This window comes from Oratosquilla oratoria, chromosome 24, assembly GCF_046742065.1.
Source record: "Oratosquilla oratoria isolate Oo_2021 chromosome 24, ASM4674206v1, whole genome shotgun sequence".
Lineage (NCBI taxonomy): Eukaryota > Metazoa > Arthropoda > Malacostraca > Stomatopoda > Squillidae > Oratosquilla > Oratosquilla oratoria.
In genome coordinates, this window is record NC_134800.1 from 5,703,612 (window position 1) to 5,726,111 (window position 22,500).

The 22,500-nt window shown below is 37.8% G+C and overlaps 1 protein-coding gene across 1 annotated transcript in view; it reads right to left on the bottom strand.

Moving 5' to 3' along the window:
* LOC143038266 (putative neural-cadherin 2) overlaps positions 1-22,500 on the bottom strand; it is a 535,431-nt gene that overhangs the window by 34,555 nt on the left and 478,376 nt on the right. Inside the window, exons 17-23 of the mRNA XM_076207285.1 lie at positions 12,669-12,866; positions 10,414-10,697; positions 9,487-9,548; positions 9,243-9,435; positions 8,433-8,580; positions 7,866-8,150; positions 4,628-4,728 (exon numbers count right to left, since the gene is read on the bottom strand). Of these exons, the coding sequence (XP_076063400.1) occupies positions 4,628-4,728; positions 7,866-8,150; positions 8,433-8,580; positions 9,243-9,435; positions 9,487-9,548; positions 10,414-10,697; positions 12,669-12,866 (1,271 nt within the window). The remainder of the gene's footprint in view (positions 1-4,627; positions 4,729-7,865; positions 8,151-8,432; positions 8,581-9,242; positions 9,436-9,486; positions 9,549-10,413; positions 10,698-12,668; positions 12,867-22,500) is intronic.

Sequence of the window (22,500 nt, forward strand, 5' to 3'; positions counted from 1 at the left end):
TCAATTTCGCCGGTGGCAGGGTTCGAACCACCATCCTCCTTGACCTTCGCTGCAAGTAACGATGTTCTAACTCGCTCGGGGAGTGAGCTCATCGTTGTAGCCATTTTAAATTTGTAAAGTATTTGATAAAATTTGGGGAAAGAAATATTCCAAATGTGAGTTGACTTAAGACAGACATGATTTATTGATGATTATTGAAAAAAAAAATTCTTTACTGAAAATCAAAACAACAGTGTTTGAACGATATTTTCAATAGTCTTTTTATCATTTACTTATAATTTTTTATTCACTTGTAATTTTGTTATATATCTATTCATTTAATATATAATTTGTTTTATTTATTCATTTATTTATTTAATTCCTTCTTTATTTATTTATTCCCTTGTTTATTCATTTACATGTTTTTAGATTTTATTCATTTGTTTATTTCATACGCATCATATTAACTTCTGCACTTTATCAACTCCAAATATTGTTTTTACCACTTTATATATATCCTTTTTCCATTCATTAATTCATTTTATTTATTCGTTCATTTATTTTACAGCCGGACTAGGATCTTTCCGCTGAGTAAGTCAACACGTCCTGTTCGGAATTCTTTTCGAAATGAAACGACTTCCTCTCGTGTCTGACTTAACGATAGCACAGCTGTTCCCTCGACGACGACGACTCTTTTATTTTGCCACGCTCTCGCTCTTGCTCTCGCTCTTTCCCTCTACTTTCGGTGGTATTCTAAAAGGAAAAAAAAAAAAAAAAAAAAAACTTTCCTTATATAAATCTTTTATAAATCCTTCGAAGGGAAATATTTTTTCAATTTTTTTTTTAAGAATACCAACATAAGATTCTTAGATCCTTTCGGTGGTATTCTAAAAAAAATCTTTCCTTATATAAATCTTCTATAAATCCTTGGAAGGGAAAGATTTATGTAAGGAAATATTTTGTTAAGAATACCAACATAATTCTTAGATTCTAACGGTGGTATTCTTATTTTTTCCTTATAAAAATCTTCTATAAATCCTTGGAAGGGAAAGATTTATATAAAGAAATATTTTTTTAAGAATACCAACGTAAAATTCTTAGATTCTTACGGTGGTATTCTTATTTTCTTTCCTTATATAAATCTTCTATAAATCCTTGGAAGGGAAAGATTTATATAAAGAAAGATTTTTTTAAGAATACCAACGTAAAATTCTTAGATTCTTACGGTGGTATTCTTATTTTTTTTCCTTATATAAATCTTCTATAAATCCTTGGAAGGGAAAGATTTATATCAAGAAATATTTTTTTAAGAATACCAACGTAAGATTCTTAGATTCTTACGGTGGTATTCTTAAAAAAATCTTTCCTTATATAAACCTTCTATAAATCCTTGGAAGGGAAAAATTTATATTCTTAAAAAAATATGTTCTTAAAAAAAGTATTTCCTTAAATAAATATTTCCCTTTGAAGGATTTATAAGATTTATATAAATTAAGAATTTTTTTAAGAACACCACTGTGAGTTTCCTTTGGTGTTGATGACGTCATTCGTCTTGTTTATATCCACTTTTCGATGACGTCATTGAAGGGATTTTTTTTTTTTAAGATGTATGTAATTGTTTTATGAAAAAATGGAGGATGGTCAAGGCCTTCTATGTTAATAGTTCTTTTACTTGAATGAAATATCTTGATGGAATATTAAGAAATAATAATCAAACAAAAGAAAATGGCTTAGTGGCAGCAAGAATGCAATCTTTAGTTACTGTGAGTAAAAAGTTGAGGCCTATATGAAAACTGGTCGTTGAAAGTGAACGAAAACATATGAATCAAGTCCACTACATTATGGAAAATCTTGTGAAATGAATGAAATCCAGTGGACTGGGATTGCAATCCAACGCAGGTAAGAGTATTTTTCGGCCAGGAAAAAAAAAAAAAAAAAAAAAAAAAAAAAAAAAAAAAAAAAAAAAAAAAAAAACCTACGGAGTTGGACATCCCTATTTCACGAGTTAAAATCTACGGAGTTGGACCTCCCTCGACAGAGTGAAAAAAAAAAAAGAGGATCGGAGCAGGACACAATCGAATCTTCTTGAATAGGTTCACGAATCCATCAGCGGGATTAGATCAGGGGTGGGTGGGGGTGGGTAGTCAATCTCCCTCATCAATCACATTATCGGACGTTTGCTTCCAGATAAGAACAACTTTTTTGAACCTTGTACGCGTCAGTACCCTGACAATGGAGGGGACTGCAAGAGACCATAGGGCCTACATTAGGCAGTTCCATGTCCCTTACCACCTGCCATGTCTATCCATAAAGTTATCTCATCTCCTAAAACAACCAATAATTTCAGCGCTCCCTAACTACATGGTTACTAAGTCTATTCCATTTGTTAATCTCTCTATTGGTGAACCAGTTCTTGCCTATTTTCTTATTAAATCTAAATTTGTCCAATCTAAATTCATAACTACGAATCCTGTTGTCTTAATATGATGACCTTGCCTGCATCAGCTTTATGAAAGCCCTTGAATATGATGACCTTGTTTGCATGACCTTTGTTAAAGCCCTTGAATATGATGACCTTGTTTGCATGACCTTTGTTAAGGCCATTGAATATGATGACCTTGTCGGCATGACCTTTGTTTAAAGCCCTTGAATATGATGACCTTGTTTGCATGACCTTTGTTAAAGCCCTTGAATATGATGACCTTGTTTGCATGACCTTTGTTAAGGCCATTGGCTCATTTGAATAGACCTTGAATACTGTGGAGCCTTGTTTAGATTCTTTTCTGGTTGCCGTCAGGTGATTTTATTACATAGTTGAGGTCGACCTTGGAAAAGATCTTGGTGGATCGAGTCTGATTTCGATTTTTTTTTTTTTTTTTTTTTTTTTTACAAAATTGCTTGAAGTTCACCTTAATAAAATATATGAATTAACAGCGAGTGAATGTGTCACCTTGATAAAATATGTGAATCAAAAGCGAATGAATGTGTCACCTTAATAAAATATATGAATCAAGAGCAAGTGAATGTGTCACCTTAATAAAATATGTGAATCAAGAGGGAATGAATGTTCTAAAACATTGGTAAGATAGAATGTTCTAAAACATTGGTAAGATAGACTGATTTTGGGATATTCTGTCTTTGTGAATCAAGTTTAGCGGACCTCGACTTCGGAAGGGTCCGAAGTCGGTGAAAAGTTCGTGAAGAGAAAAAAAGGCGGAAATACAAGTTTCAAGTTTTAGATTAATAAAAGAAAGTAGATAGATAAATAAAATACCCAAGTAGACAAATAAAATAGATAAAATATAAAATGAAGTAAAAAAAGAAAAAAAAAAAAAGAAAAAATGTTTAAGGTCTTAACCTTCCTATCCCCAAGGAGAAAAAAGTACAAGAAAAAAAATGAGGTCTTAACCTTCCTTAAAAAAAAAAAAAAAAAAAAAAAGAGGAAGAAGAAGAAGAAGCAGAAAAAAAATTGAGGTCTTAAACTTCCTATCCCCAAGGAAAGAGAGAGAGAGAGAGAGAGAGAGAGAGAGAGAGAGAGAGAGAGGAGAAAAAAATGGGGGGGGATGGTCTCTTTCGCTTCGACTCTTTCTCCTTTAAGACACATTCTCCTTAAATCCCTCCTTTACCTCCTCTTTGACTCTCCCTTCCCTTTCGGCGCGATATCATCATTAAGGATAGAGTCGCTGGATATTGCCGACTAAATACTAAAAGTAATAGAAATAATGCTATTTGAGGAGTTACCCAGCTCCCAGTAAAGATATGATAATTATCTCTTTGTGAGAATTTTTTTTTATGATATTGAGAAACACTGTCGCAAGATTTTTGAGAACTCAAAATACCTCAAAAGAGAAAATGAACTTCCCTGAAGAACTTTAAAAAAAAAGGGTAATTTTATGAAAATATTAATTTCAGGATTGTCCCCCCCCCCACGACCAGTAAAGGATTTTTTTTTCTCTTTGTGAACTTTTTTGACAACACTGAAAACTTTATGACAAGAATCACTTGAAGCTTAAAATAACTGAAGAGACAAGTTTCTCAATGTTTTTCTTTTTGAAAACATTTGAGAATTTTTTTGACAATTTATTTTTCCGAGGCAAAATATTACTGCTGGAGAGAAAAAGGTCCCCAGATTTTTTTTTTTCTTTTACAAAAATTGAGTAACTTTGTGTCAAGACTTTGTTGAGGAATAGCATTACTGAGAAGAAATTTGAAATGAAGAGAAGATTTGAAGCGATAATTATTTGACTCATAACAAAAGTGCTGTCGATAGATTTTTTTTTTTAAAGATTTTTATCTATTTTTCTTTGAGGACTTATCATTATTGCTGAAGAGACAAGTTTCTCTATGGAAACTTTCGAAAAAAAATAGAAAAAATTGAAAAGACTTCTTTGAAGACTTATCATTATTACTGAAGAGACAAGTTTCTCTGGGAAGACTTTCGAAAAAAAAAAAAATAGGAATTTTTTTTAAAAGACTTTTATGAGGACTTATCACTATTGCTAAAGAAAGCAAGTTCTTCAAAGGAGACTTAATAAAATAGAAAAAAAATTGAAAAGACTTCTTTGAGGACTAATCATTATTACTGAAGAGACAAGTTCATTTTTGAAAAAAAAATTAAAATTTCGAAAAGACTTTTTTGAAGACTTACCTCCCGTGAGGTCCACACTGAAGACCACGCCTCGCACAGTCCAGCCTGGGGCATCCGGCGTCACTGCCCCATCCCATAGACGCTTCTCCAAGGTCCTGCAGCTATTGGGAGTCCCCAGGAAATCCCACGTGGAAGTAGGAAGGAAGGAGTCACACCCAGGGGGAGTCACGAGAAGGGTAGGAGTCAGGAGGTAGCGTTGGGTGAGGAAATAAAGGAGGAGGGAAGATGGGGGAAGATTGGGGGAGGGAGGAGGGGAGGAGTGGGGGAGGGAGGAGAGAGAAGGTGGGAGTGAAGGAAGAGAAGTGGGAGGAGAGGGAGGTGGTGGGGAAGGAAAGGGAAGTGGGAGGGGGATAGGGGAGGGAATAGGGGGATGAAAAGAGAAATGGAGGGGGAGGAAGGGAGTAGGAGTGAGGTGGAGGGGACGGGAGAGGAGTGAGAGTGGGATCAAGGTGAAGGAGGAGAGTAGGTAGTGTTGGGTAAAGAAAACAAATGTTTGAGAATTCGATAGTCGATGAAAAATGGTGTAAAAATACACAAAAAGAAAATGTAAATAAACAGAAAACGAGGAATTATAAATACTTAGAAGACGAGAAATAAGAAAAAAAGAAAATTTGCAAGAGAAAACGGAAAGTATGGCATAGAAAATGGAGAGCTAGAAATAATCGGAGGATGGGAAATTTTGCAAAGAATGTTGGAAAACGGGAATTTGTGATCTACAATAAGAGAAATTAAACAAAAATGGGTGATTAAGATTTAAAGAAAACGGGAAATTTACGAAAGATATGGGAAAATAGTAACTGATGAAAATGAAAATATATTGAATTTTTTGACGTCATTAAACAAGGTAAGAAAAAAATAAGAAATATATAAATAGGTGATAAAGAAGATAAAACAAATATTGAAGAATAAAAATAACAGTAATGACGAAGCATATATACCATATACATATACAAGAAAAAATATATATTTGTCTTTATACACGAATGAATAAATACACATACAAAATAGATTCGTATGTTTTGGATATATATTCCCCCTGAAAATAAATTATTTTTGTTTGATCTATTTTTTAACATTTGCCACACAAGAGATCAAGGATTTCAGGAGATTAACAATGATTAATTTAGTTAACAGGAACAAGAGATTAAACCTTTGACTATGTCGAGGGTTTCCCTTAAATGAACAAGATTAACCTAACGAAGCCTAACCTAAACTAACCTAACCAAACGAAACCTAACCTAACCTAACCTTCCTGGAGGTAGCTAACTAGTGCACAAGACACAAATCGCAGTTAACGAGACGATAGTTAAAAGAAGTAACCCTTTGGATGTGGTTTAGGGCTTAAGACAAACGAATAAAATCGTCTGACGCAACGAAGTTATAAATATAAGATACATCCAAAGCTGTTTAGATTTTATCTATTTACCTATTTATTTTTATATATCTCAATACCCAAGGAGGTTGACACTTTTTAATTTAATCTTTATTAATTTATGTTTGTTTATATTTATTTTTATTCACTTATTCATTTATTTATTTTTTGTATATCCAGTACTATACCCAAGGAGGTTGACGTTTTTCAGTTTTATCTTTATCAATTTATCTGTTTATTTATTCATATTTATTTATTTTTATTCACTTATTTATTGATTTTTTTTATCTATTCATTTATTTTTTGTATATCCAGTACTATACCCAAGGAGGTTGACACTTTTTATTTTTATCTTTATTAATTAATTAATTAATTCATTTATTTACATTGTATATCCAGTACTACACCCAGGGAGGTTGACACTTTTTATTTCTATCTTTATTAATTTATCTGTTTATTGATCTATATTCATTTCTTTATTTATTTTTATTCACTTATTTATTTATCTATTTATTTATTCATCTATTTATTTTTGCATATTTATTTTTGCATATCCGATACTATACCCAGGTAGGTTGACATCTTTTACTTTTATCTTTATTCTTATTTATTTATTTGTTTTTTGATAATACAATACATCCTTTCCCCTACTCAGACATTACATTAATGAAATCGTAGCATCCTTCAAAGGCATCAATCCCAGCTTCGATGACGTATACAAAGCCAAAATGACACTAATGAGAATAATGTAGCTGTAATAAGCACTTAGTGAATTAATTAGATTATATGATTTATCAATGGAAAGGCGAGGGTCATAAGAACTGGATTAATTGATATCTCGTTCTAGTGTAAGGGTTCCATTTGATGTTGGGTCGTGTTGATCGACCATAGAGCCTTCGGAGGAAAAAAAAGAAAAGAAAAGAAAAAAAAATAGAAAAAAGAAAAAGAAAGAAAAATCTGGACAGTGACTCAACGTAATGGGTTTATCCTATTATCCTATTATGCGTTGTCGAATAATGGATGGATCCGATTAGCTATCCTATCTCTCTCTCTCTCTCTCTCTCTTTCTCTCTCTCTCTAAGTCATTCGCTTGGATACGGGCAAAAACCATGAGAAAAAACACACATATGTACATACACGTACACACACACACACACACACACACACACAACACACACACACACACACACACACACAAAACACACATACGCGCACGCGCGCACACAACACGCACGCGCACACACAAATCTTTGTATATATATATACGAATATTCATATCTTATGTTTGTGTGCTTGTACACACACGCTCACACTTAACATATGCGATTTTGATGTTCTTCTTAATGACCATCGTCCTCCCAAAGAAAGGACGCTCGCCAGGAGCCACTTCGGAGGTCGAGACGCCGAAGACGACTTCGATAGTCCAGTTCGAACTTGATTCCTCAACGCTGACGGCGACCTGGCCGAAGTGGAGACGCCGATGTACAAACTCCACCCTCACCTCAGTGCCTGCCACGTGGACGGCGCGACCTAACCTCACCATCTCCCGCATCTTCGTTCCCTTGGAGGTCGCCTCTGACTGACCTAACCCGACCCAATACGTTTACTAGTACACCGCGGGTGGCTCGCCTACATACGGTATATATATAGGCATCAGGCCATCTACTGTATCTTCAAATGAGGTCGCCGCTGGGTGACCTGACCTAACCCAATACACTTACTTGTACACCGCGGGTGGATCGCTTATATACGGTATACATACCGCCCTCAGGCCGCGTGTAAATCAGTTCTAGTTCAGAAATTAAGGATTTCCTCGTCTCTCTTGCCTCCGTAGCTAAACTCGTTACACTACGAACGACTACCTACCTCGCCGTTGATACGGACGTTACGTATACAGCCTCTGAAGGGCGTGGCCGGTATGGCCCTGGGCCACCCGTAGAGGCTGTGGTCTGGAGGAGGATGTGCCAGGCCTCCGACCTGGAGAGGGAGGAGGGTGTTGAGGATCCTCGCCCCTGGGGAGAGAACGGCAGACGCTCTGCACAAAGACGGACTTCGAGGGGGAGGTTCGGAGTCCTTGGGCATCGCGCTGTCTCCTGAAGGGAAGAGCGTCTCCGAGGAACCGCAGCAGAGGTCGGCGATGAGTTCCACCTGCTGGAGGAGACAACGAGGAGGACCTGGTAAGCTTCTGTGCAACAACAAGGAGCTTTCTTTAGGCAAAACATAGGAAGGCATAATGCAGTAACCATTATACTGGAATATATATCAATATGGATCTATATCAGTATGTACATGCCCACATGAAAACGTGCATACACACACACACACACACACACACACACACACACACACACACACACACACACACACACACACACACACACACACACACACACACACACACACACACACACACACACGAGACTTCAACCTTACCTTGTCCTTCCAGATGACGTCAAGACGGTGCCACTTGTTGTCGTTCAAGGTGTAACTCGAGTTGAGGACGAGGTAGGAAGGCCCAGTACCAAGGTCGAGGATCAGCTGAGGCAGACCGTCTACTAGACCGAGGCTCATCATATCTGATCTAATATGTTAATCAATGGGAAATATATATATTAGGAAATACTTGGTCTGTTTCTTTTATATAGAAGAAAGTTTATAAGTATATAAGTAAGGAAATGCGTATTTCATAATTATTGTACTTTAGTTTACATGTGCATATATACATTTGTACATATACATATACATATATATATATATATATATATATATATATATATGTATATGTATATATATATGTATATATTTATATACACACATATTGAGACATCATGACAAGTTTACGTGAGTGGAAGGAATAAATACATACATATATATATATATATATATATATATATATATATATATATATATACATATATATATATATATATACATATATATATACATAATATATATACATTTTTCTACTACCTCTACTGGTACTTCTACTTCTACTATTACTACTTCTACTACTACTACTACTACTACTACTACTACTACTACTACTACTACTACTACTACTACTATTACACACACACACACACACACACACACACACACACACACACACACACACACACACACACACACACACACACACACACACACACACACACACACACACACACACACACACACACACACACACACACACACACACACACACACACACACTAACAATCAGAATTAAAGACTTGAACCTACTTGAGAGGCTCTTTCCTCTTCGGTCCTTTGTGATCTGGTCCTGTATACAGAAGACTCCCTCTGGGCGACATCGTCAGAAACTCGATGGTGATGTGAATTTCGCTGCAGGCGGGGAGATGTGGTAGCCACATCCACCCTCCCCCTCCGCCTCCCCCTCCACCTCCTCCTCCTCCCCCTCCTCTTCCTCCTCCTCCTCCCTCGCCCTCGACTCCTCCTCGGGCTCTGTCGCCTCCTCGCCGGCCGCCGTGGAAGTGTCTGGTGAGGATCTTGCATCTCGAACCGACTGTTCCATGCGGACAAATACACCTGGAAAAATAAAATAAAAATAAAAATAAAAATAAAAATAAAAATAAAAATAAAAATGCATAAGATAAAATAAAATAAAATGAAATATATAAAACAAAATAAATAAAATAAAATTGAATAAAATAAAGTAAAAAAAATAAACAAAATAATAAAATCAAATAAAATTAAAACAAAATAAGATACATGAATAGATCAAACACAATAGAATAAAATAATAAAATCAAATAAATAAACAGATTAATTAAATACAAAGAAATAGGTGGCACACTTTACATATTTTCCTCTGGCTAAAGCCAGAAGATTTTATTCAATCAAGGGAGAGACCCCGTTTCCTGCTGAGCGTCCAGTAACATTCTTTATATATTTTATTCTGCGTATGGACAAGTGATCGTATTAAGATGAATTTTGTAAAAATAATCTACTGGGTTCTTAAACTTGGAATAGTGAATGCTTGTGCGCGTGTGTCCGTGTGTTTGTGCGAATGATAGTGGAAATTATAATACACATATACTCACATACACACACACACACACACACACACACACACACACACACACACACACACACACACACATACACACACGCATATGCACACACACACACACACACACACACACGCATATGCACACACACACACACACACACACACACACACACACACACACACACACACACACACACACACACACACACACACACACACAGGCACGAGATATATGAGACACAATTACAGCGTTCAGATTGGTCTCCTGACATAGAATGTACTGTGCGACTGAGATCCACAGGGATGAAAAAAAAAAAAGGGCTTAGAATAGAAAGGACACAAAACAAAGCAACCAACAAGATCAGACAATTTCTAAGTTACCTCGGTCCGTGCCATTCCTTGACACAGCGTCCCCCGTTGAGGCACAGCGCCCTGTGGCACTCCTCTCTGGACACGGGTGCCATGGCACTTCCGCAGCGGCACCCCTTCCTGACGGAGATGTGAGGACCCGCCAAGGAAGAGGTGTTAGCGTCCACCACGCCGAAGTTGGAGCCGACTTCGACCGTGGGCGTGCAGCCCATGCGGCAGGTGTCCACCCGTGACTCTGTCTCCACGCAGTCGTTCACGCCCACGGCGATCACGCCCACGCCCAGGGCTTGTTCCAGCTGTGGGTGGGGGGGGAACAAGAACAGAGTATGTCACTTAAAAGAGGAAGATAAAAATGAAATGAAACAGATAAATAAATGAATATATAGATAAATTAATGAAGAGAGGAAGGTGAAAATGAAATAAAGAAATAGATAAATGAATAAATAAATGAATAAATAAATAGATAAGTAAGATGAAATTTAATAAATAGAATATAACTAAATAAAATAAATAGATAAATTGATAGGTAGATAGATAAATAAATCAATAAATAAATAAAAAGATAAATAAGATAAAATTTAGTAGAAAAACGGATTAATAAATAAATTAACAAAAATATGATCGAAGTACGGCACTTAGAAAAGAAAGATAAAAGTAAAACAAAACAGATAAATAAATAAGTAGGTACATAAATGAATAAACAAATTAATAAATAAATAGATAATAAGATAAAATTGAAGCAAAAACTGATTAATAGATAAATTAACAAGAAATGAAAAATAGAACAAATGGATGAATAAGTAGACTAGAATAAAATTAACATAAATACATGAATAGATAATAAAAATATTAATGGGTAATATTTGTAAGTTATAGAAAGATTAATTCAAAAGAAATATATCTGTTGATTATCACAAGGTAAAACTTGCAATAAATCTCAAAATATTAATTTCTATTTAGATAAATACCAAAGCAAGATGCTGTCATAATTGATTTAATTTTATTACATTTTATTTTATTGTTTTATTTTATTTTTATTTGAAAAGTGTCCATTACACTGTTCCATACACTGCTACCAATATTCAATGCACGCACGCACACACACACACACACATACACACACACACACACAAACAAATACACACACACGGACACACAAATACACACACAAGCGCATACACAAACACATAAACACACATATACACACATATTTATTGAAACCCATATGAGACTTATTGTCCCACTGTCGGAGAATGAGATAAGATGGACAGAAAATCTGTATATTTCGACCACTATCTGTGGTCCTCTTCAGCAGAATGATACATAGTGTAGAGTGGACCACAGATAGTGGTCGGAATATACAGATTTTCTATCCATTTTACCTCATTCTCCGAGAGCGGGTCAATAACTCTCATTTTACAAATGTGCCACTACATTTTAAACCCATATGTTCAACTACATCCTAGCACACACATACACACTCGTACACATACACAGACACACACACACATACACACACACACACACACATACACACACACACACATATTAATCTAAACCCATATGTCCATAAAAACGACGTAGTACACCCACGCACATATATTCCCCCTCTTTCATCTCTTATGATTGTTTAAAATTCAGCCGCAATAAAAGGCGAGATAATTGGCTAGAGGGCCTTTGAATGGAAGCAACACAACCATGGGAGATGAGCGATTTAGCTTAGAGAATCGAACTGTGTCCAGTCGTTAGCGGTTAACCGCAAAAAGCTATGTTTAATTGCTTTGTGGAAATTCTCTTTTGTGCGAGTTGTCCGCTTTTACACGGGCCTTACTCTGCCTATTTTCAACGCTGATAAAGCTGGTCTTTTGTCCAGATTTACGAAGCTCATTCCCGTTTTTTTTTTTTTTTTTTTTTTTTTTTTGAGGCGAATGTAATCAACCTACCTCATTTTTGTGATTTGGTGAAATAAGCTTATCTTGATTTCATTCCATTGTTGTTACCTATTCATTTATTCTTCTTATCTAGAACAGAAGTCCTTCTATAGAAGGAATCTTAGAGAAACTCTAAGTAGGTCTCGCGATAGATATTTTTTTTAAATGTCTTCTGCAGAAATGATCCTACAGATTTCTTAAAAAAAAAAAAAAACTACAGAGGCTCTTCTAAAATAAGTCCTACAAACTCACCTCCTGAAGAAATGGTCCTACATGACTCTTGAAGGAATCTTCCAACAGGAATCCTCCTCATTTGAAGACTCGACAGGCACTCACCTCGTCCTTATTGTAGAGGAGAACGTGTTGGAGGTTGGTCTGGCCCGTGCAGGTGAGCCAGACTCTAGACCGGGGCTTCTTCGGTGGAGTGGAAGACGTCGCGTCCTGAACAGCCACCGCTTCCACCTCCACGCCTCCACCAAGCCACCTCTTTGCCGCCTCCACTAGACGGTGGACGAGCGAAGATCCACCGCCAAGCTGGTAAAGAAATAAAAAAAAAATTCTTAATCTATATTCACATTCAACCCACACTCATGCATTGTTATTTGGAAAGGAGACGAGTGAATTATCTCATAGCCTATTTTCACATTTGCACCCAAGTTTATGATTTACTGTTTGGAAAACGGATTGATAATTTTTCAATTATTCCATTTTCACATTTACACCCAAATTTATGCTTTACCGTTTGGAAAACGGATTGATAATTTTATTTCTTAGTCTATTTTCACATTTAGCTCATATTTATGTATTCTTTTCTACAAAATAGATGGAAAAGGGTCTATTAATCTATTTTCATATTTAACCCCAACCTTATGGTTTGCTGTCTGGAAAAGGGATAAAGAAGGTTCTCTTAATCTATTTTCACACTTACCCTCATATCTATGTAGTGCTGTTTCCTAACATTCTGGGTATAATTTTATCACTGAATTAAGTCACTAAATATTCACTAATTACCACTAGTTTTCGGCTTTTGGTTAAATTGAAGAGAAACATCAACAGAAGTAGATCAATGTTAGAGTAGTATTATTTGTGACATTTGGACGTGACCCAGCATTAACCATGGTTTGAGTACCATCGGCTTATACACACACATGCGCAAACTCGCATGCACACACGCACACACACACACACACACACACACACACACACACACACACACACACACACACACACACACACACACACACACACACACATATATATATATATATATATATATATATTATATATATATTACGTATATATATGGCTAAAATAGTTGTAGCACCTTATTTCTATTTTTTTCATTGATATGTCCAAAGATACAGCTAGTTATTTTAAAGATCTTCCATCTCGTAGTCTATATTATTTCTTTTTATCTTGTGCCACTTTCCTCGTTTTGAAATTACAATTCTTTTCTTTCATATGTCCAAAAGTCAGCAATCTATGGTAAAAAAAAAAAAAAATCCGGATTTCGGTATATGTGGCAACGTCGCAATGGCCCTACAATGGCAGCTCTTGTTAAACCGTTCCCCGGTCCAGATTTGTCCACTTGACAGACATGCATTCAAAGGGGCGAGTGCGACGTTGCCACATACTCGCTCTACTGAACATTGGACAGAAAACAACTCATGCAGATCATGGCATGATACGCAATTCGTTCAAGTTATTGTTTATGTTATGGAGGAACAAAACGGTTAAACGGTCAGCATTTTAATTAAAGGGTTAATTCATGACTGCAGTTCAAGTTAATTGATGCCTGCCGTTTATGTTTGATCTCTGATTAGTTCGGCAACATTGCATGTGGATCACTAAATGCAGAAATCGTGTCTGAATCCCATTGGCCAATCAAGGGTCACATACAGCGCAAATCGATCAATCAGAGATCAAGCTGTGACCGTTGGGCATTTTTGAATTTGAAAATTTGAATACAGATAGCCGACGTAACGGTCACTAACGGTTCTTATTGAAGGAACAGTAAGGGTGTGTATGTTCTGGTATGAGGAAAGCGAGCAGAGTCTTATGTATGTTTCAAGTTATAATCTTAGTCTTTAATGAACCTCACAAACTCATCTTCGGGACTCAAAGCTGGCAAGAAAAATTAGTAATAATAATAATGATAATGATAATGATAATAATAATAATGATATTAATAATAATAATAATAGTGATAATAGTAAAAATAATAATGATAATGATAAAGAAAATGATAATAATAATAATAATAATATTAATAACAATAACAATAATAGTAATAATAATCATAATGATAATAATAATGATAATGATAATAATAATAATAATGATAATAATAATAATAGTAATAATAATAATAATAATAGTAATAATAATAGTAATAACAATAATAATAATAATAATAATAATAATGATATTAATAATAATAATAATAATAATAATTCTCTGAGTGTCTTTGTTACCTTGAACATTGTTCTATCTGCCGCTAGACGATTTTATTCACCTAAGGGGAGAAATTAAAACGTTCATAAGCTACAAGTCCGAGTTCAAATCCCAACACTGCCGGAGTCTGACTGCTTTTCATAACACACAGGGCAAAGGTGACGACTTCGTTTACAGCTAAGAGACTCCTGTCAGAGGCATCTCACCTTTTTTGATGAGAGAGAGAGAGAGAGAGAGAGAGAGAGAGAGAGAGAGAGAGAGAGAGAGAGCGAGAGAGAGAGAGAGAGAGAGAGAGAGAGAGAGAGAGAGAGAGAGAGAGAGAGAGAGAGAGGGAGAGAGAGGGAGGGAGAGGGAGAGAGAGGGAGGGAGAGGGAGAGGAAGAGGGAGAGAGGAAGAGAGAGAGAGAGAGAGAGAGAGAGAGAGAGAGAGAGAGAGAGAGAGAGAGAGAGAGAGAGAGAGAGAGAGAGAGAGAGAGAGAGAGAGAGAGAGAGAGAGAGAGGGGGAGGGAGAGGGAGAGGAGAGAGAGAGAGAGAGAGAGAGAGAGAGAGAGAGAGAGAGAGAGAGAGAGAGAGAGAGAGAGAGAGAGAGAGAGAGAGAGAGAGAGAGAGAGAGAAGGGGGAGAAAAATAGGGTGGCGTGGATTACTGAAGGATTGGAGATGGTGGAGATAATCTCCTGACTGCTGTTGGGGGAAATAAAACACAAATATTTACGCGTGGACGAAATCATCTGAAACGCGAGCGATGATGAACGAAACGAAACGGACTAGGCTCGTGTGTTTGCCAGTGGTTTCGTATTTTTTCGGACATACAAGAAACGGCACTTGCATAATTTCCACTCCACCTTCCATTATCACCCTCTTTCCTCCCACATTCTCTCCCTCTCTCCTCCCTCACTCCCTACACACGCACATGCACACACACATGCAAACGCACACGCACACACACGCACACACACACACTTATATTTCCGTTTCCTCCACTATCTCTCCCTCCCTCACTCTCCCTCTCCTCTCCCCTCCCCTCCCTCACCCTAACACACACGTATCTTTAGCCTTCTCCTCTTCCTCCTCCTCTTCTTCGTTCTATTCCTCCTCCTCCTCTTCTTTCTTCTCCTCTTCTTCGTCCAATACGTCCTCTTCCTCTTACTTCTCCTCTTCCTTCATCTCCTCCTTTCCTTATTCTTTTGAAAATCCTATTCTTCATTCCCTTCCTCCTCCTCCTTCTCCTCCTCTTCTGCTATCCATCTTCTCCTTCTCCTCCTCTTCCATCCTTCTCCTTCTCCTCTTTCATCCTCCTCCTTCATATGCTCATTTTCATCCTTCACTTCCTCCTCCTCTTCCTCCTTCTTTCCTCAAAACTACTTTATCCTCTCTTCCTCTTCTTTCTTCCCCTCCTCCCCCTCTAATTCTCTTTTTCTCCTCCTCTTCCTTTCTCCGCTCTTCCCTTTTCCTCCTCTTCCTCTTTTCCTAATTATCTTCCTGTCCTCATTATTCCCACACGTATTGTATCATTTTACATTATCTTCTCTTTTTTAATTTATTCTCGTACTCTTTATTCCTCCACTTTTCTCTCTCTTCTTTTCTTCTCTTTCTTTGTCACCTTATTTTTACTATTCCATTTACTCTTTCTTCAGGTACTTTATCTTTCTCATTCTCTCTCTCTCTCTATCTCATTCTCTCTATCTCTATCTCATTCTCTTCTTATTACCCGATTTTTCTAAATATATCTTTTCTTTCAAACTCTAAAAAAAAAAAAAAAATAGACACCTACTCTGGAAGAACTATTCTCCAGAACCTAGAATAAAAAAAAAAAAAAAAAAAAAAAAAAATTCTGCTCTCAACCTATCACAGCCTCGGGGTCAAAACAGCCTCGCCGTCTCTCTTTCTCTCTTCCTCTCTTACTCTCTTCCCCTCTCTCTCTCTCCCTCTCCTTTTCTCCTTTCGTGTCTCTGCATTTATAATTCAAGATTTATATAAATCCTATACAAACTCAGCGTCCTCCTCGCTCTCTCTCTCTCTCTCTATCTATCTATTTGTCTATTTCTCTTTCTCTGTAATTCGTCAGTTTCTTTCTCCTTTCCTCTTCTATTCCCTCATCCGTTCTCTCCCTCATCTCCCTCCTCTCTCTTGCCTCCCTCTCTTCCCTTCCTTCCCTCCCCTCCCTTGTCTCCCTTCCCTTCCTTGCCTCTCTCCCTCCCCTCCCTCTCTCCCCTCCCTTCCTTCCCCCCCTCCCTTGCCTCCCATTCTCACCTCCCTAGCCTCCCTTCCTTCCCTCCCCCCCCTCTCTTGCCTCCCTCCCTTCCCTTCCTTCCTTCCCTCCCACCCCTCCATTTCCTCCTTCCCTTCCCTTCCCTCCCTCCCTCCAACCCAACCCGGGAGGAGGAGTAGGAGGAGGAGGAGGAGGAGGAGTAACAATCAGGCGAGAGAGAGAGAGAGAGAGGAGCTGTGCTGGGAGAAAGCTTCTGGGATTCGCTGCCAGTCAACCATTCGCTGCCTGGCGGTGGCGGGGGAGGAGGAAGAGGAGGAGGAGGAGGAGGAGGAGGAGATGGAAGAGAGGGAAGAGTAGGAGGAAGAGGAGGAACTGTATAATGAAGAGATAAAAGAGTATGAAGAGGAGAAGAAGGAAAAGGAGGAGGAGGAGAAGGAGAATGAAGAGGAGGGGGAGGAAGAGGAGGAGAAGGAGGAGGAGGAGGAGAAGGAGGTGGAGGGAGAAGAGGAGGAGGAGGAGGAAGGGGAGGAATTGTAGAAAGAAGAGATACAAGAGTATGAAGAAGAGAAGAAGGAAAAGGAGGAGGAGGAGGAGAAGGAGAAGGAAGAGGAGGGGGAGGAAGAGGAGGAGGAGAAGGAGGAGAAAAAGGAGAAGGAGGAGGAGGAGGAGGAGGAGGACCAGGATGAGGAAGGGGAGGAATTGTAGAAAGAAGAAATACAAGAGTATGAAGAAGAGAAGAAGGAAAAGGAGGAGGAGGAGAAGAAGTAAGAGGAGTCGGAGGAGGTGGAGGGGAGGAAAAGGAGGAGAAGAAGGAAGAGGAGTGGAAAGAGGAGGAGGGGAGGAGAAGGAGGAGAAGGAGGAGGGGAAGGAGAAGGAAGAGGAGGGGAAGGAGGAGGAGGGGAGGAAGAGGAAAAGGAGGGATAGGAGGAGAAGGAAGTGGAGGAGGAGGAGGGAGAGGAAGAAGAGGAGTGTGGGTGGAGTAAGCAAGATCAATGACAATCTTTCCGCCTTCCACTTCTTCATCGCCTACGTCAGGTAGGTCCTCCGGGAGTTCCCGATCTCACCGAAGGACGAGTTCGGCGTCCGTCAGCCTCGTTCAGGGGGTTCCTCAAGGACCTCCTGTGACCTCGCTTCCGTCAGGTCACGTGACGAGGGATCTTGGATGTTTGATTAACCAATTAATGTTGAATGAATTGGTCGGAGAGTAACAAGTGTGATATCCTTAATGGAGTTATATATGTTCTTTAAGTCTATGAAGTGTCAAACGTGGTAGGGTTCTTCCGTCTGCACGTTAGGAAGAAAAGTCCAAATTAAATTGGTTTCTTGTCTGTTTGAGAAAGATATAAAGTTTCAGTGTATACATTAGTAGTATTATATTTCACATACAGGTGTATATATATATATATATAAATATATATATGTATATATATATATATATAATATATATAAATATATATATATATATATAAACATATATACATTCACATTTTCCCTTTAGGTCATACTCCCACATCACAAAGCCGTCACTCCCACGTCGACTCCGTCCTCCCTCCTTCCTCCTCCCTACTCCCTCCTTCCATTTCCATCCTTCTTTCTCATCATTTATCTTCGTTTCTATGTCTCTTCTATTCTCACCTGGGAGTCATTCGTTTTCTATTGAGAAAAATTCCCTTCTCACCTCCCACGTCCCGTTTTCTGTTCTGAAATCTGGACCCCGCGTCCCGTTTTCTGTTCTGAAATCTGGACCCCACGGCCCATTTTCTATTAGGAAATCTACACTATCCCCCACGCCTCACTTAAAGTTTTCTTTAATCTGTCCTCCTGATCACGTTTTCTGTTGCGAAATCTGTTCTTTATTCCTACATTAAAAATCTGCCTCCCATTCACTAAACCCCGTTTTCTGTTCCGAAATCTGTGAAATCTGCCTTCATTCCTTATTTTTTTTCTATCTGAAAATATGATTTTTTTTTGCTTTGCCTTCCATTAGAACAATAAAAATCTGTCTCTAAATCTGCCTTTCATCCACACACACTGTTTTCAAATTTGAAATCTGCCTTTCACAAAAAATCTATTGATAAATCTGACTTCACCCAAATGCTCTGTTTTCTATCTCAAAATCTGCCCTTCAATGAAATGGTAGATGATTAAATAGATTAGTAAATTAATGAAATAATAAGAGATAAAATAAATCTGTCCTCACCCAAGTTCCCCGTTTTCCATTTCGAAATCTGTTCTTCATAAAAAAGAAAACACACACACACACACACACAGACACACACACACACACACACACGCACACACACACACATACATACATACATATATAATGTATACACACACACACACACACACACACACACACACACACACACACATATATATATATATATATATATATATATATATATATATATCTATATATATATATATATATATATATATGTATGTATGTATAATCTGCAGTCCACCCGAGCACCCCGTTTTCTATTTCGAAATCTGCCCTCGGCCCCAAATCCCCGTTTTCCAAGTCATCGTGCTCCACCTTTCGTATTATTTTGCCTTTTCCACTTCCCCTGCTCCACGAGCTTGCTGGAGGAGGAATGAAGTGGAGGGGGGAGGGGGGAGGGAGGAGGAGGAGGAGGAGGAGGAGAGGGGAGAGGGGACTGTAAAGGAGGAGGAGGGGGAGGAGAAAGACAGGCGAGAAAGGGAGCTCGGGTGGGAGGAGAGAGTTGTAAGAAGAGGAAGAGGAAGAGGACGAGGAGGAGGAGAAAATATCGGGAGGAGGGTGAGGAGTAGGAGGAGGGAGAAGAAGAGAAATGGAAAGATGAAGACAAAAGAGCGGAAGGAGAATGAGGAATGGGAGGAGGAAGATAGAGAAGATGAGAAAGAGGAGGAGGAGAGTGAGGAATGGGAGGAGGATAAAGATGAAGAGGAGGAAGAGGAAGAGAAGGAAGAGGAGGAAGAGGAAGAGGAAAAGGGAGAAGAGGAAGAGGACAAGGAAGAGGTGGAGGAAGAGGAGGAGGAGAAGGAAAGGAAAACGTGAGTGGGTGTGAGAGTGAGGAGGAGGAGGAGGAGGAGGAGGAGGAGGAGGAGGAGGAGGAGGAGGAGGAGGAGGAGGAGGAGGAGGAGAAAGAAAGTGTGAATAATGATATGAAGAGGAGACGGCAGAGGGGGAGGAAGAGAAGGAGAAGGAGGAGGAAGAAAAGAAAAAGAGGAGGAGAAGGAGGAAGAAGAGGAGGAAGAAGAGAAGAAAATGATGAGTGAGAGTAAGGAATGGTTTTTCTCGGAAACCGAAAAATAAAAAATAAAAAATAAAAAAGATAAAAAAATAATCGAAAACCACTGATAAACAAATGATAATAAACAGAATAAAGATATCAATAGATAAAAACTGACAATAAATGGTAAAATAACAATAGAATGAAGAAAAAATATGATAGAATAAGAGTAAATAGAATTTATATTCTTTCTATTACTTTTTGTCTGAATAAAGTTGATTTACGTTTCACAGAAAGACGTAAATTTTGTCATCAAAATGAAGAATTTGATGACAAATGGAATAAAGAACGAAAAAAAGGCTAAGAAGAAGGAAAAGAATGTCAAACGTAGATTAAAAAAAAAGAAAATATTTTAGGAAAACTATGACCAAAAAAAAAAAAAAAAAAAAAAAAAAAAAAAAAAAAAAGGAACGATACCCTGAGAGGCGGAAAATAGTGGTACGGCAAAACGGAAAATAATGGCAGAATCGGAATATAAAGAAATGGCAGCGGGAAAAGATGAGGAAAATAATGACAAGAGGAGAGGGAAAAGAATGGCAGGAGTGAAAAAAAAAAAAAAAGGAAACTACGCGGAAATGGACGACAAGCTAGACAAAAAAAAAAAAAAAAAAAAAAAAAAAAAAAAAAAAAAAAAAAAAAAAAAAAAAGACACTAGCCAGATGGATCGGAATAAATGCATTACTGCTCCATTAAGCTCGTTCCACACGGATCGACTTTTCGCCGTGCGCCGTCCACGACACGACGTCGTGGTCTCAAATAACCACGGGTGCTTATGGATACCTTCACACGGAAGTGTGAAAGCGTCTAGAAGTACCTACGTTTTTTGAGAACACGACGTCGTGTCGTGGACGGCGCACGGCGAAAAGTCGATACGTGCGAGACAAGCCTTACTTTGGATTGTTTTGCTGAATATCAAGAAATAATGTAAAGGTTATGGTTTCAGCTACAGTTAAGCGTCTCGGCGCGTAAACTCACCTTTAATTACTGACCATGTTTTACATTTGTCTTTTAGTCATGCCATACAATATCATGAATATATATATATACATATATATATATATATATATATATATATATATATGTATATATGTATATATATAAATGTGTGTATATATGTATATATATAAATGTATATATATATATATATATATATATATATATATATATATACACAGACACACACAATAAAAGTAAAAAAAGGAAAAATGAATCAAATAATAGAATTAGGCAAATAGATATACAAGAAATAAAACAATAGAATCATATATATTATAACAGACTAGGATAAGATAGATACTTAGATAAATAAACAGATATGCAAAAAGACAGAATATAAAAGAATTATGAAGAAAACATTAACAAATAAAGAAAATGTCGCAAGATAGAAGAAAAAAGAAAAAGAAAAACACAACGTGAAAAACAAACATGAGATAAATTACGACAAGATATAACAAAACCAACAAGAAAACGTACAGTATGTAGTCACATAAATAAGAGAAAAAAAGTAAAATAAAAAAGAAAGAAAAAATAGATGGTGTATATTCACGGTTTTACAAACCGAAGAGGAAGGAGAAGAGAGGAGGAGAGTGAGGGAATGGGGGATGGGAGTGAGAGGGGTGAGTGGGGGGGGTTAGGAGTGAGGGGGGAGAGGGGGTGGGGGTGAGGGGGGAGACGAAAGCATTCGAAAAGAGGAATAGAAAGAAATCAAGAAAAAATACAAAGAGAGAGGGGAGATAGCTGGTCAAAAATGCAAAGAAAGACTAATATGAAAAAGATGAAAAAAAAGAAAAATAAGAAAACAGAAAAAAAATCGGCACGTGTAAAGCGGGAAAAATAGAAAACAATGAAAAAGGAAAGGAGAACATGAAAAATAGGAGGAGGAAGAGGAGGAGGAGGAGGAGGAGGAGGAAGATAGAGAAGGATGAGTTCGATGAAGAATGTAAGGAAGAGGAGGAGGAGGAGATGGAGAAGTAGAAGGAGGAGGAGCAGGAAGAGAAGTGTAAGGAAGAGGAGGTAGAGGTGAGGCGAAGACGAGGAGGAGGAAGAAAATGACGAATAGGAAGGAGATTGGCAGGAAAGAGAGGAGGAAGGAGGAGAGTAGGAGGAGGAGAGAAGAATAGATTTGGGTAGTGAAAAAGGAGGAGGAGAACGGGGAGGACGAGGGGGAGGAAGGAGGAGAGTAGGAGGAGGAGAGAAGAATAGATTTGGGTAGTGAAAAAGGAGGAGG